At 46.6% G+C, this 15,940-nt stretch overlaps 1 protein-coding gene across 1 annotated transcript in view; it reads left to right on the forward strand.

The window, feature by feature from the left end:
- Positions 1-974: 974 nt before the first annotated feature.
- PITX1 (paired like homeodomain 1) overlaps positions 975-15,940 on the forward strand; it is a 33,302-nt gene continuing 18,336 nt past the window's right edge. Inside the window, exons 1-2 of the mRNA XM_078650693.1 lie at positions 975-1,140; positions 6,464-6,669. Coding sequence (XP_078506819.1) covers positions 975-1,140; positions 6,464-6,669 — 372 coding nt within the window. The remainder of the gene's footprint in view (positions 1,141-6,463; positions 6,670-15,940) is intronic.

A 15,940-nucleotide genomic window follows, 5' to 3' on the forward strand; every position in this document is an offset into this window, starting at 1 on the left:
CCCACCCCCCGTTTCTGTCCCTCTCAGGGTAGTGGTAACAACAGAGGTCCGACAGGACAGGGTTTACCTGCTTTTAACGAGCATCGGGGACGCTATTCCTTTAAGAGAAACTCTCGAGCAGAGTAGGCACCCTAACATCGTCCCTACCTGCGAGGCGCTCCCGAAGTCGTCTCAGTTAAACACGTTTTGTGTCATAGAGTGCCAGCAGAGGGGCCTGACTGGCTTTTTATTGCACCGGGCACTTCCTGGTGGGTCGCAGCCCGTGGTGGCCAGTCCTGAAAACCCAGAGCTGCTGCTGTCTCGGACACTTACCCGGCTCCCTGGTGTGTTACCTGCAGCAGACACGGTGGCCTTTAAACAGAGAGAAATGGAGGGAGAGGGCAGCGATCAGAGTGGGGGAAGAGAAAGAGAAGGAGAGAGAGAGTGGATAACTGGACGGTGGGAAAGAGAGAGGTTGTGCGATGAGGAAGGAGACGGATTGGTTTGAGTATTTTTGTTTAGGCTGGGTTTAGTGCCCCCACTCCAGCCCTGGCCAGCAGCAGGGTGGGCTCCAGCAGGCCTGAGATCAGACACTGTCTCTTTAAGAGGGGCTCTGCTGGCAGCCCGGAGCTCGTCCCTGTCTGCGAGGCGCTCCCCAGCCCCCGGAGGGGCAGCAGGCCGCTCCCAGGGCGCAGCCACTCATTCTAGACGGGGAGGTTTTCACCTTGAGTGGGAGGAGCCCTCCTTAACTACAGGCGTCGGAGGGAGCGGGGCGGACAGTGCACAGCTGAGCACGGCGCCCGGACTCGCAGCCGTGCCAGCCGCCTCCTGCCCACAGCCGGTGGACCTAGGGGGCAGCAGGAGGGCAGGGGCCACTCAGGAGGGCAGGGTCTGGAGGGCAGGGACCCGGGGCCACTGTCTGCGAGGGGGGTCTGGATGCCAGGGGGTGGATGCTGCTGTCCGCGGAGCCCGCCCCGCACTAAAGCCCTCTCCTCATGGATTCTTTTAAAGGTGGCATGAACCTGGAGCGGCTCCCCGATGGCCTGCGGCCGCCGCCGCCTGCGCACGACCTGGCGGCCTCCTTCCACCTGCAGAGGCCGGCCGAGCCCCGGGAGGCGGCGGACAACTCGGCCAGCGAGTCCTCGGACCCGGAGGTGGCAGGTAAGGAGTTTGGAGTGGGGGAGGGGAGGGGAGGGGAGGGGAGGGTGACACCTGGTGTCCGGCCTGTGGGGGTGTACAGCACTCGATGTCTGGCGGGGAGGTGGGCACGTAAGGAGTGTTGAAGTGGGGGAGGGGTGGGTGACACCTGGTGTCCGGCCTGTGGGGGTGTACAGCACCCGATGTCTGGCGAGAGGTGGGCACGTAAGGTGTGTTGGAGTGGGGGGTGGCACCTGGTATCTGGTCTGTAGGGGTGTACAGCACCCGTTGTCTGGCGAGAGGTGGGCAGGTAGCCGCGGTGCACGGGGCCAGCAGTAAGTGCCTCCTTTGGGCTGCCACTGGGAGGGAGTGCGTGCTCCCGGGGTGCCCTCTTTAACCATGGTATGACCCTCTCCGAAACTCCAGGACAGGGCGCGCTTCCTACTCTCTGTACAGGAGTCTCCACAAGACTTCCCCGCCTTCTGACCGCCCGCCGCATACACAACTAATGTCACATTTCTGCCTACGTCTGCAGTGAGCCTAAACTAAATCTGTTTCGCAACAGAGCGCTTTTATCTGCTACTTTCGCTTTCGCAAAGTTAAAATACTACTGCCGAAAACAGCACACTGAATAAATACATTTGAATCGCAGCAGTTCAAAACAACATTTTGCCTAACTTCGCATAACATTTTGAGGCTCGCTGTGTAAACCCCTGCTCTGCTGTAAACACTGCATTTTAAATAACAACTAATCTAACGTTCATGCATTTTAACGGTTTGAAGTTTAAATCTTGACGCATTTCATATTTGTTCTGTAAATCAAAACATTTAAAAAAATAACTCGCGTGACTAGATTTTAAAGATTTGCGGAGTATTTCTTAATGAATCGCAAATTATACTCCATACACAGAAATCTAAACATCTCACGTGCATTTCAGAGGTTCGGGGAAACAATCTAAAAGCCTCACATAAATGTTCTGCCGAGGAAAGAGAAATCTAATAATTAAACATTTTAATGGTTCGCAGAATACATCTTGACGCCTACTCCAGCCCTCGCTCCTGAAGATGGGAGCTCGCCACCACAACGCTGCTAACTTTAAGCACAATTGTTTTTCTGTGTGGAGCATATTAAGAAGGCAATGTTCTTACAGACTTCCTGCCCTGTCGGGGTTTACAACACACTTAGAAGTCAGGTTTTCTTTTCGGTGTTGCATATTATACATACTTTTCACGAATTCTGAACATACGTATAGGGGTATGAATTCCTATGTACCTATTCGAAGGTTCCCCTATATAATCCTTATCCTAACACATTTCCCGTCTCTAGTCTCGATATAACGCCGTGACGCGCCCTTGCGATGCACATGGCCGTGCCACTGGGTATGTTGGCGGCAAATTATTTCATGTAAGGGTTTGTATTCAAGTCTAAAATGGAAAGACGTAATACCGGCCATGTAGATGGACGGGTTATTTTCGAGTTCACGTTTCGAGGAGAGGAAGTGACGACTCTGTGCATTTCCCGCATGGCAGGATGGCCTCCTAAATCTCTGTTTTACGTCCCCATCGTACTCTGCTGCCCCCCAATCCAGCAGGCTCGGCTCGATGACCCTCACCCCAGCAGACACTCACCGACCTCTCTGTGGGGCCCCTTCAAAGAGCCAGCTTCCGCCAGGCACTCACCGAAAAGTTTGCATCGCAACTCATATCTAATAAGTATTTATAAGTACCAGGTGAGGAGGGAAGCTTCGTTCTTTGCTTCGAGTTCGAAGGGTTATTTATTACTTTCATTTTGCAAAGATCAGATTTCTTTTCCAAGCAGTGGGGACGCTGGATGACCTGTTGTGCGTGCCTCACAGGCCTACAGGCCGGGTCCACAGGCTGGGGCAGGGGTCAGCCCCTCTGTAGTCCCTGTGCACTCACAGTACTCCTGCACTGCGGCCCCTCTGCACCTCCTCTGCAACCCCTCCTCAGCATTAGAAGTACTGTACCGTCGCGGTAGGCGGGCAGCAGTGCAGTTACGTATCCGCCATATTTAAAATCCATATGGAATAAAGTCAAGCTTGAGGGAGAGGTGTGGCAGTCACATGTGAGTTCTTTCCTTTAATATTCCTCCATTTTCCAAGGCTCATCATTGTTGCGAAGCCGTTGGATGGATTCGCCATTTAATGCATGCGAAGCGGGAACGATCGAAAAACACATTTTTTCGGCCTGTTGATGACGGCCGTGACTGGCCGGGGCCTTATCCGGTCATCCCTGGCCTGGCCAGGACACTGGCCCCGGCTGAGGGGCAGCTCTTCTACGGGCAGCAGCGTTACCACCCGCTTCCGCTCGGCTAACTACATAGCCGCGAGGCCGGGCGGAGAGGAGGCCCGGGCCTCTGGACACTTCACCATGGAGGTCCTGCAACCAGCAGTGTGTGAGGCGTCCACAGTGGAAGGGACCTCAATTAGGGACAGCTGCGGTAGGAAGCGCGGACGTCGGGTACAAGCAAGCAGGGTCGGCAGCTGTAGGAACCACAGCGGTAGGACCTCAGGTGCTAGGGTCCACCTCTGAAGGATCCACCCCATAGGACCTGGAGTGGTAGGGTTCATAGCGACAGGCCTCTAAGTGGTATGGTCCAAAGCTGCAGGACCCATATTGGTATGTACCAATTAACCACATTTGTAGGGTGCACGGCGGCAGTACCCCTGGTGCTATTTACCAATGGACCACATGTGTAGGGTTCACGGCGGCAGGACCCTTGGTGGTATTTACCAATGGACCACATGTGTAGGGTTCGCGGCAGTAGGACCCCTAGTGGTAGTGTCTATGGTCCCCGAGTCCGCCGGCACAGGCCCCTAGCGGGGCGGCGCACGGGCATAGGTCATGGTATATGTACTGCGGGCTCTGAGTGGCAAGACCTGCTGGCACGTGGCAAGGTTCACTCCAACACGTTCTTCGACTACATTGGAAGCCCTTAAAACTGCGCCGCTCTCTATCGATGAAATAAACGTCGGATGTCCTTTGTAAAACACGTGACAAGACGCAACAAGCCCTGTCTGGATGCAATTCGCAACAATCCTTTCAGCATAATATTGAGACGGCAAGTGAAGTATTTCATTTCTTGAGATAAAACAAGAAGAACGAGGAGGTGCGATTATATCACACAGTGGAAGTGTGTTTCAACTCGGTATTCTCCGAGTACCACCACAGAAAGGAAGGACTACATCCGGGATTTCCCCCAATGTTTGAAGACTCTTGCACTCGTAAGTAGACGAGGGTGAAGAGTGTTCTTTCCACTCAATTGAAAGCCTCATCGGACGCGCGGAGGGCCCCTTACTTTGTGAACCGGAGACGGAGAACGAGTAAACAAACACTGGTGAGCGGCGGAAACGATAACTCTGGACAGAAACGTGCTCCTGTCCCACGGACCTCTGTTTTACCCTCTGAGGAGTCCGCGGAGAGACGCGAGTCCCCCGAGCCTGCAGCCGCTCTTGGCAGACAAGCCGCTCCCAGCCCTGGGGTGCTGTTCCCACAAGACCCGCTGAGATGTGGTTTTAACTTCGCATTCTCGATCGATGGCCTCTGGAATTAGAACTATTTTGGAACCGTTCGCTATAAATAATGTCAGATTATACATTTATTGCTGAATTAATAAACCCATTAGAAGTCGTACACAAATCTCAAACCTGGGTTTAAAATTAAAGTATTAAAACTGAAGTTGCACCAATAACTCGTCTTATCATCTGCAAATATGGCACTCTAAAGTGCATTTCTTGAATGTAACAATCGCTGGTCTTATTCCGTGAGCCAGTGAAATCGTAAACGGCTTCTACACAAGGTCAAAAGCATTACCAGTTGTGATAGCAACTGTTGATTCTGTCGTCTGATTCTGCTAGAGCTGGTAAACAGCGTCATCCTGATGTTCCCATACTAACATGTAGGTGCGGAATACAGTGAGTAACAGTAACCTACCATTCGCACTGCATAGATAGATAGATATCGACTGCATCCCCCATGAAACGTTTAATAGTTTAATTAATTTTGGTTGCTGAGGAGACCTCTCTCAATTCTTGCTCACATTTGGCTTCCTCGGCATTTCTTCTTTAAAGACTATTATCTGTCAGTTTTAACAAACCGGTGGAACATCAGGCGGTAAACCAAATGTTCGAGTCACTCTCAAATGCGACACATAATTCCTAGAATATCGCGATCTCATGCGCCCTAGACATGACGAGAAAGAGAAGTCAACATATCAGTACATATATTATGCGCACAACCCAGCAAAACGCGAATTATGGAAAATAAATAAAATAATGCCTTTTTTTAATTTTAACTACATGTGAAAATAATATATTTTGAGCAGGGTGGAATTGTCCTCCCGCGTTCCATTGTTTGTGCTCAGATGAAGAACGAATAAAAGCGTAACTTGTTCAAGGGACCAATTGTGAACAAGCTTGATAGGGGACGCAGGACCAAATCATCCTTTGTTGAATATTTTGAAAAACATAGCCTTAACAAAAAACATTCAGAGCACAACACATTCTTGTTTTCCGGTCTACTCACACATTTCCATTTTTGTAAAAACAACCAACCAGGTATAGCAGAGCGGCTTTGCTGTTCCATTTACACATTTACCCCTTCGGGTGTCTATTTAGCTCTACAGGTGTGTATTTTTCATTTATTTATTGTCAATATCACCTCGCATGCTGGTTAAACAAGGCAGAAAGAAGTTGTAGAAGAAAGGTGCACCAGAAGAAGCATGTCTTTTAAATGACAATAACGCACATTATTCAACCGCAAACAAACAAAACAGCGGTCCAAGTCGTGTTTTAAAATGTGTTTTGAGAACGCCACATGAGTTGATCATTTATCAAGCTTTTAATTAACTGCACACTAAAATTGAACAAACAATACCACTTGTGTTGCCTGCTAAATATATACAAACGCTATTTTGTTATTTCAATAGGGTAGCTAAACACAAGTCCAGTTATTATTTCTTTTATATAAAACACATCTGTGACCCTTCTTTATGTAGGCTCCACATTTACCAACTCCAGTTGCAGGCCGGGGTGTGAGCTGTGTTTACAGTGCAGTTGTCCGAGGTCTTGTTGAGGCCAGGGGAGGGTGCAGAAAGGGATCTGGTCTGTGTTTAACGAGAGGCTGGCCCCATTTTTATACGCCCTCTGTGGGTTCAGTGCGGCCGGCTGCTGTTCTGGGTTGTATTTAATAGGGGCCCTTCACTTCCTCCTGACCACCCCCGCCCTCCCCCTGCCCCCGCAGCCCCTCATAGACACAGGGTGTATGGCCTCTGGCTCTGGTAGTGAGTGACTATCTGCTGCTCTTGCTTTTCTCCTCGGCTGCACAGAGAAGGAGCGGAGCGGGGAGCAGAAGCTGGAAGATGGCGCCTGCGAGGACCCGTCCAAGAAGAAGAAGCAGCGGCGGCAGCGCACGCACTTCACCAGCCAGCAGCTGCAGGAGCTGGAGGCCACCTTCCAGCGCAACCGCTACCCGGACATGAGCATGCGCGAGGAGATCGCCGTGTGGACCAACCTGACCGAGGCGCGAGTCCGGGTGAGCTGCGTGCCTGCGTGCGTGGGGTCTGCGTCTGCGCGTAAAGTACGACTGCCAGCGTGACTGCCTGCGTGCGCGCGTCGTACGTGCTGTACTTCCTGTTGACAAAAGTGAGACCTTGGTGACCCATGATCTGGGGACATGCATGTAGGGGACCTGGGACATTTGTCTGCCTTCAGGACTGGGTCGGCGTAGCAGCATGAACTTATTTTGTACAAACACGACTGGCTCGAACACGTGCTTATATCGAATGCAGTAGTTTTGTGGCTTTATTATTATTGGTGGTTCTATGTTGCAACAGCAAGCGCTGATGGGAGTCAAAGCACGAAGTGTATTGAGGGAGAAGAAATAGTAATCTACAGCAGAGCTTGAAATGGAAAAATAGAAGTGCAGGCACTCTATACCTGAGAGCCTTCTTGTTTCTGAGAAGTGTGGGTGCTCTCTAGTTAAAAGTATTACGTTCTTGAGAAGTAACCGTACACTCTCTCTCTCAAAATAAAAAAAAGTGCTGGTACCCAGTACCGGGCTGTCCCGGCCCATTTAAAGCACTGACAGCAATTAAGTCTGGGGAAGACGCTCCAAGGTGTAACAAGCAAAACAAAAAACAGGACGTAGGGTGACTGCTGCACTCTGTGTTGTTACAGATACTGTCTCCAGTAATTAACTTTTTTGTTTACAAATCGTTGATTTCAGGTGGTTTCATCTTATTAGTTGAATGCAAACGAGACTACATTACTAAGTACTGAAGGTGAAAGATAATAATCACACAGCAAAGTTGTATTTTTGTGGTTAATTGTTTAACAATAAAACATTTTAGATGCACCATAAACGTATATTGAGTTCTTTGGCATACACAGAAAACTCGGACAGCCCTGTACTCCTCACACACATAATAGTCACATTCAAAATATATTTTGCACATTTGAGAAAAATACTGATAATGTTCTATTTACAACTTACATGACTTTCCCCGGTTTTTCCTGGCCTCGGAAAAACACATAAGCATGCAATTGAAGCAGTTCGTCTCACCCACGCACAAAATAACTCATTTGAATGCCCTAGAATCATATGTAAAGCACTTTTCATTTTTCTAAGTTAATCTGAGTTCTAGCTAAAAAGGGACTGCCAAAAACCTTTTCACGGGTATCTGTTGCTTCGGGAGACATGAAATGTTTTGGAATCACTTCCCACAGCAAGGGTAGATAAATTGAGTGTACAGCCTTTTTTGTTGGCTGTTTGATATAGCGCAGATCTAGCACAAATGAGTAGCAGCATCTTATGCCAAAATATTTTTTATTGCACCGGGAACATATCAATTCAAACATGAAGTGCTCTACATAGAACGTTACAGTGTGTGGGGTTCTGGTGATGGCCAGATTATATAGGCACCACGCTGTGATGGGGAGGGATTGGACAACTGTTTTATTAGTTTTATTTTTTACATTCAGTACAGCCAGGTGGTCTCTTTGAAGCTTTTTCACGGGAAGAGGAAGGAGAGGATAAAGCAGAAAAAAATAAGGGAATCAAAGCAAGTACTTTGCATTCATTCAAACATCTTTCACAATAGGTGGGATTTTAGTATATTTCAAAAGGGAAACAAGTCTCCCTTGATGTGTAGAAGCAATGAAAACAGTTTCAGGCGGATAGATTCCTGGCAGTGGAATGTTCTCCCTTCAAAATATTGCTATCAAGCTACAGAGAGGGTCTTTCTGTTTCAGGCAGCCAGCCTTCGGTTTCTACCCCTCTGTGAAGTACAGAGGGACAAGTAGCCAGAGGCCTCCCCATAAGGTATTTTAGGAATATGTCAGAGGGTTTTGAATTCCATTCGATGATTGATGTGGAGCCTAGGAAGGAGATGGGATAATATCCATTTGCTTTAGGCTAATTATTATCCAGTCTGCATGATTTTGAGCTTAGTGGAGCATTGTCTTAACTAGGAGCCCTCTACATATATGATTGCAACAATCACTGCAGGAGAGAGCAGTGCAAGTGATACTACACATTTACACGTGAGTAGAAGTGGTAGAATCCAGCGTCCAATGAAAGAAAACATTTTCGGTGACATTACTGAGGTGAAGCGATATTGACATTTGACGTTGTGAACTATACCTAGGCCGTGGTCTTCTGATTTGGTATCCGATGAGAGAGGAAGGCCAGTCAATCCACAAAGAGAAAAGATCAGCAGTTTCCAGCACTGGTCAGGGATTCAAGCACAGCTAGTTTGAAGACACTTTTAAGTGTGTGTGAGGAATGCCATGATGTGCAGTCGGAAATATGTTTGCTGGCGTACTCTGGAGTGTATCTGGATATCATCTGTGTTTATATGTTGCCTAGGTTGTAGCCGTCAGTGTTGCTCAAAAAGTAGGTGTTAACAAGGATCTTTGATAGGAAACCAGGTGATCATGTAATTCGGGTCATACTAAGCAGAACAATGTATAGCTGTTTTATTAATATTTACATTAGACATTATTTACAACTTGAGGCACGTGGAGATAATCATATGCCCCAAATCTGATGATAGTTTTGATTGGTCACTAAAAGTAGCGCTAGACTATTCGTGAAATACTAAAAAAAAAAAAATGTGTGATAATTTTACAGACTACCTATTGGAGTGGTTACTTTGCAGGGGAAAAATTATATAGATTCGAAGCACTAAAAAGAAGTCTTGTTTCCTTAAATGCAACCCAAGCTACCAATAGAATAGGTAATAGAAACTCGAGAGAGAGATTTCTGACCAGCTCTTACCACCAAGTGTTGGTGACTTTTGAAGCTTTCATTATATAGTTCATTCATAGCAGTCAGGCACCCATAACCACAGTTGGGAAGGAAAATACAAGGCAGAAACAAACACAAGAAACCAACACAGAATCGAAAGAGCACATGAGCCCATGGGCCGGAAGATATGTAAAGTAGCCATTTACAGACATAAAGGCGGCGTGGAACAGTGGGGAACCACTGGTTGTAGACGAGGTGAAGGTAACTGAGGCACAGTAATAATATTCTTAGGACAAGGAACCACAGTCCAGAGACCAAGCAACAACGTACAAGCGACTGAATCCAGAATTACACAGGAAGTAAGGACTACGTTCAGATTTACAGGGGCCAAAGAGGTTAAGCACAATTCACAAGGGCTCACAGGAGAAAAAAAAGTTCAATCAAGAACCACCTGATAAATTGTGTAATCGGTGGGAACACGGGAAAGGGGATTGAGAAGTGAAACAGAGCCACACAGGGAAAGATGGGATCAATAAGAAGCACACAAAAAAGGATAAGAACAAATGAGATCAAGTCAGTGATGAGAACACAATATGTGCCACGGAGGGACGAGAAATGACAAACGGAAGACTTCTAGGGGAAGTAGGAAACACAACCCAGCAGCACTTGTGCTCGTGGGTAATCATAGAGGGCCACAGACGGGGGCGGCACACCACAAGTCGGAGAGAGGAGTAGATACCGGGAAAACGCAGAAAGAAGGCCTAACCCCGTAAACGCAAAGAGGGGCAGGCGACCTACAGATGAACAGGCACTGGCAAATCCACCGAAAGACGCCCATCCCAGAGCAGCACAAATGAGCAAGACACGCACCAAACTATTGAGGGGGGGCAGAAACTCCTAACAGTCCCTCAGATGAAGTGAAACGCACCGAAACCAGACGTCAACACACGGCCTACAGCCACTGAGAGCAGCGTGCACATAGTAATACTACGTCCAGGTGCAAGTGAACTACAAAGAGGAACGCAGACACACTGCGGACAGAGAGGACAGACCCTCATCAGAAAGAGACATACACGGATACAGGCAGTCCATGGCCACGAAGAGCAGCAGACAGACAATAATGGCTGGAGCAAACACAACCACAGCCACCAACTGAAGGGAGCAGACATAGCGGCCACAGGGGGAGGCAAACAGAAATACCGGAAATAGGCCCCAGTGGTTGGAGCCCCGAGGCAGGGACAGCAGCAGGCACGTTATAATCACAGGTGTAAACAACAACTCATAACCACAACCTGGGCACACTCAAGACCCACTGATTGTGGTAGACACAAAAGGAGCAAACAGGCACCACAGTCGCGGATAAAATGAGGCACAATGCATGGAGCTGGCGCTGAGGAGGCTGGGAAGCAGGGACCCCGCGCCTCAACTCCAGAGACATTGAGTGGGGCAGAAACACACACAGACACACAAAGGAGGTCCGAAGGCCGCTATCCAGTACACATATGTTAGAGATCCTTTTTAGGGCCGGAGTCTGCACAAGGAAGCATGCGAGAAGACACAGGGCGCTCTCAATGGCTGGCTGCGGACCTGTGACCTCACACAGAGCCTTAATCCTAATATGCGATGTCTGCTCGCTGCACCGGTTCAGTATTCACAAAAAAAGTACAGGAGCGGTCGTTTGGTAAATACATAAAGTCTCTTCTCCACGAATTAATAGTGAGAATAGTGAGTCGTGGCCCTTGTCCAGAACCGGACCCCATGAGTCAGTATTGTGTCCCGAAATGCGCCCTCGCACACTGGAAGGCCCTTACCACACTTCTGGGGGCCGGGGGAGGGGGGCATACACACAAACACGAAGCCACGTGCACATACGTTTGATGGCCGTGATGGCCGTGCTTGTGAAAATTAGTCATTTGCCGCCAGTATTTACATTACTTGTTTTCAAGTTCTGCCGGGGCTTACTTCACCCGAAGGTACCATACACCGGAGATTAAAATAACACATCAAAATGTGGCCCCTGGTGCAGCAGCAAGCACACACACATTTAATATGTCTATATACATCCCAGTTGCAAACATTAAAAGTGGCATCACTTGCGCAGTGCACCAATGGCAGCCTTGATGCATTAGATGTACAAAGAAAGGTCACACGGGGGAACGTCCGGCCTAGAGGCCTTGTATTGTGAAATGTGTGTTTACTGAGCTGACGAGGGGCGGGGCGCAGTGCAGCGAGGTCACACGCGGCTGTTTGTAAATGTATTGTTTATAAACACGAGGAGGGAGGGAGGCTGAGATCTCTGAAGCCCACAACAGACTCCACACAGCACCGCGACTGCATCAGTGATGGGCGGCAGAAACGAGGTAATCACAGTCATGCAGGCGCATGCCGCTACAACGCACTGTCATTAATTACAAAACAGTACAATTCTGTACGCCATAAAATAAAGTATAAAATGGCCTGCCCGGAACAAAACAAAAGGGAGGAATGGAACGCTGTCGATAGACACACATCAGTTACATGCAGCCTAGTAAGGTCACTGGCTGAAACACAGTTGTGTGCGTTACAGTCCAACACCGTCTATTACAATCATGATCCACATTTAGAGACACGATTCGACTATTTACTTTATATCTACTGTCGCGTGCATGTTTGAAGCAACTCCATGGCCGACAGCGACATCACCAAATAGGCATCGTCAGTGTTTGGCGTCGTGTGCTTGTTTGTAGGTGGCGTGTTTTCTCTGTCTAATTAAGTGCATGGTGTTTGTATGTGTGTGCATTGTGTGTGTAATATGTTAGGGGGCGTGTGCTGAGTGCGTGGTTAGTTGGCCTGGTGTGTTCATTTGTTGTGCACCTTTGTGAGAGTGTGTGTGTGTCATGTTAACGGAGTATGCGAGTGTGTGTACATCGAGCGCGTTCTTGCGCGTGGTACGTGTGGTGTTTGTGTTCTTGTTCCTGTTCCTGGTGTGTGTCTGTGGTGGTCCGAATGCACGTGTAGTTAATGTGTGTGTTATGTAGCGTGTGAGTGCATGGTGTTTGAGCGTGTTTGTACAGATTGTGTTATCATCCCTAATTAAGACTGTAATTTCAATCTGATGATAGTTCCCCGCCTCGCGCTCAGTGACGTTTTATTTGAGCTCAGGGCGTGTTACCAGTAAATATAACTGTGCCGCTGATAACGCAGGTGGAGCGTGGAGGCAAACACACGTCGCAGCAATTTGCATACAGAGTATTTGCGTAAACTCTTTACCAGAGTTTCGGCGAGATCACTGTTCCCGCTATACATTTACTGATATAATAAAAAATATCGCTGAAGTTTGAAAAAGTTGTACGATTCATTTTGACACGAAACACGACTCGTTTAGAGTGTTTCCGGGAGATAGACCTAGAGACTGGGGGTCTAATGTGCAATCAAGACAGCGGGGAGGTTTTTCGGACTATTCCACTGTTATTCGTATGATGGGCGGGGGGGGGGGGTGCACGGGAGCTGCAGGGGCGGGAACTCATACCATTATTCGTCTCGGCTCACATTCGATACACACAGCGAGATTAGTCTTTGAGGGCAGACATTTTACAATGCGAAATTAAAGACGGGGAGGCCGAGCATATGAAGAGGACGGTATATTTCATAACCTCCAGGTACAGTCAGCAATAAATCTCTCCTGATAGGCTGCACTGGAAACCTGAACTCCAGCATCACGTTTTCTACAAACAGGAGTAAACCAAAACTCAGGCACACATATAAACATAGCCTGTCTAGAAAACCACATTCTTGCAAACGGCTTGATCTGAAATTTAGACACTAACACCAAAACTACGGATTAAGTTACCTTTTTTAAAAAAAACTTTTTGCATGTATTGTCTAAAATGGTCAGATTGAAATCTTATAAAAATGCACGAGAATTTAAAGTCTGCCTAGTTTTAAAAAGTAACATTTTAAAGAAATTGTATAAGTATTATGATCAAATTAATGTCAAATACATTTTGCATTTTAAAAAAGCGATAATGAGATTTAGCTAAAGTAATACAGGTTGCATTTTTTTTTACAAACTGTGCGAGGCAAAATAATTTAAAATGTTCAAAAGTATTTTTATCAAGTTTATCTGGAAATTAAACTGCATTGATAAAAGGTAAATTTTTCAAAGGATGCGTTTTTAAGAATTAAGGTAAAATCACAAAAATGTTTCTTACTAGAGTGGATGGGGAAATACACTACTACGATAAAGAAAACCTATAAAAAGTTATATATTTACCGAAGCAAAGCGGAATTAAGCTATAATTATTAAAACAAGTTCGCTTTCTATAAAATACAGCAATAAAAGTTAAAGATGCAACATTCGTAAAGCATAGAAGAATCAAACAGTAATGATAAAAAGTTACTCTGTTGAAAAATGATTAGGCGAAAATGGCAAAAAAGTTATATTGTTTAAAGACAAATAGACTGAAATTAATAAAAGGTAACATGTTACAGATTGGATCTGGAAATTCAGTTAAAATGATAATACGTTATATCTTTACGGAAGTACAAGGGACGTATACTAAATAGGTTTAAAAAGTTGACATTGTAAAAGAATTCAGAAAAATGATAAAAAGTCACATTTTTAAGAAAGTATAGGAAAATCAAACTGTAAGGATAAAAAATTGCATATGTTGAAGAATACGCAGGAAATTAAGAAAAAAATGATACAAAGTTGTACATTTTACAAAATTTCTGGGAAATTAATCTAAAACCGAAAAAAGTTATATTGGTGAAATGTGCTTAGGAGCATTAAACTAAAATGATGAACAATCACGTCTTAAGAAAACATAGGGCAATACGCCTGATTAAAAAAAATGGAAATTACAAAACGTACCGAAGACATAAGATTACAGCCATAACAGGTTGCGTTTTGAAAGAAAGGTGACCAAAAGCAAATGGTAAAAAGTCACATTTTACTGAAGGCAATATATGCTCAATATTACGACTACGTTGTTCACTAGTCTGCCGTCCATATTTGCGCCAGGCACACGAGCGCATGTACAGTCGGTATGCCATTCATTAAAAAAAATATATCATGTAAACACGTTCCACATTTGCAATTCTTTAATATTACAAGAGTGGCGAGGGAAACCCTGCACTTCGAAGGCAACACTCGCTAAATCTTATTTTACAAATTAATTATGAACAAAAAGGCGGGTCGCAAAAGTGCAATATTTTCTCGAAAATTTAGAGGAACTTAAAATTGCAGGAACTGTTTCGGAATGGCAAAGATTTAAATTGCAAATTCGACTTTTGTTAGAATTCGAGAAATGGTGAAATAAAAAATTAAAACAACAGCAACAAATAGTGAATTGGAACGAACGCACACAAAATACATATATATGCACGGGCTAAGTTGCACGTATATGTACACAAATACACAAAAACATGTATATTTACACGCACATTTATATTTAAACACATATACATGTCTGTATTAACGAATAAGGGTGCCTGTAAATGTACATACATATATGTGTGTGTGTATATATATATATTTATATACACACATATATATATGTGTGTGTGTGTATACATATGCATACTCGCACATACACATTGCCCAGAATATGAGCACGTTCTTACACAGCCAGAGACAAAGGAGTAGACATAGCCGAATGCCCGTGCTCCGGTTGTGTAAACACCTTTATCTTTATTGCCGAGGTGTGAGGCCTCTTGCAGAGCGCACAATAACGCGGGCGATAAGACGAGGCTTGACCTGTGCTTCGAAGATAAGCGGCCAGATACAGACTCCGCTACACTCACCGTCACTTCGAGTATCCCCTGAATGTGGTGTCCCGAGCGATGCAACCTCTGTAGAATAGTCGCAGTCACGTGACTGGGAACCGATAAAGCCCCGTGAAAAGGCTGATAGACACGTGGGCGCTACACAAGTCTGACCGCATTATAGGCTCAATCATCGATGGACACCCCCGTGCCAGGAGAGGCCCGTCCGCGTAGAGGCGCCTCATTCAGGGGTGCGGCAGGTGCAGTGGCACCACGGCCGAGGGGGTTCATGCCTACTGCACCCCAATTCTGGATGTATTTCAGTAACAAAACGGAAACAGAGATCACATTCCGTTGCTTCCCAGGCACACGCCACCCTTCCGACGCCACTGATATGAGTGACGGTGTCTGTCGAGCTAGACATTACAGCGACGACAAACAAGAGGGAGTCTGAGGGAGAGGGGGGGACTGACTGAACCCGAATATAACGAGACAAGGGACAGAACGCGAGACGGGGCGGGTGAGAGACCGCAGGAAAGAGGGCGAGGGGGAAGGGGAGAGACAGACAGACGGACGAAGCTCTGACAGAGACGGGCGGGCCTCCTCGTGGTCTCTCCCATCAGGTATGGTCACAAGAGCGACACAAAGCCAAGGACTGTGGAATTGTTGAGTTTTATGAACTTTGTCCCCAGTGAGAGTGGTTGGGTTAGGTATGTCAGGCCGCATCATAAACGGGAAAAAGGAAACATGAAAATTAGTAGATCCAGCCTCAAAATATATCTCGTGAATGTACCTCGGATTGGTCCCGTGA

The sequence above is a fragment of the Lissotriton helveticus genome, chromosome 7, assembly GCF_964261635.1.
Source record: "Lissotriton helveticus chromosome 7, aLisHel1.1, whole genome shotgun sequence".
Lineage (NCBI taxonomy): Eukaryota > Metazoa > Chordata > Amphibia > Caudata > Salamandridae > Lissotriton > Lissotriton helveticus.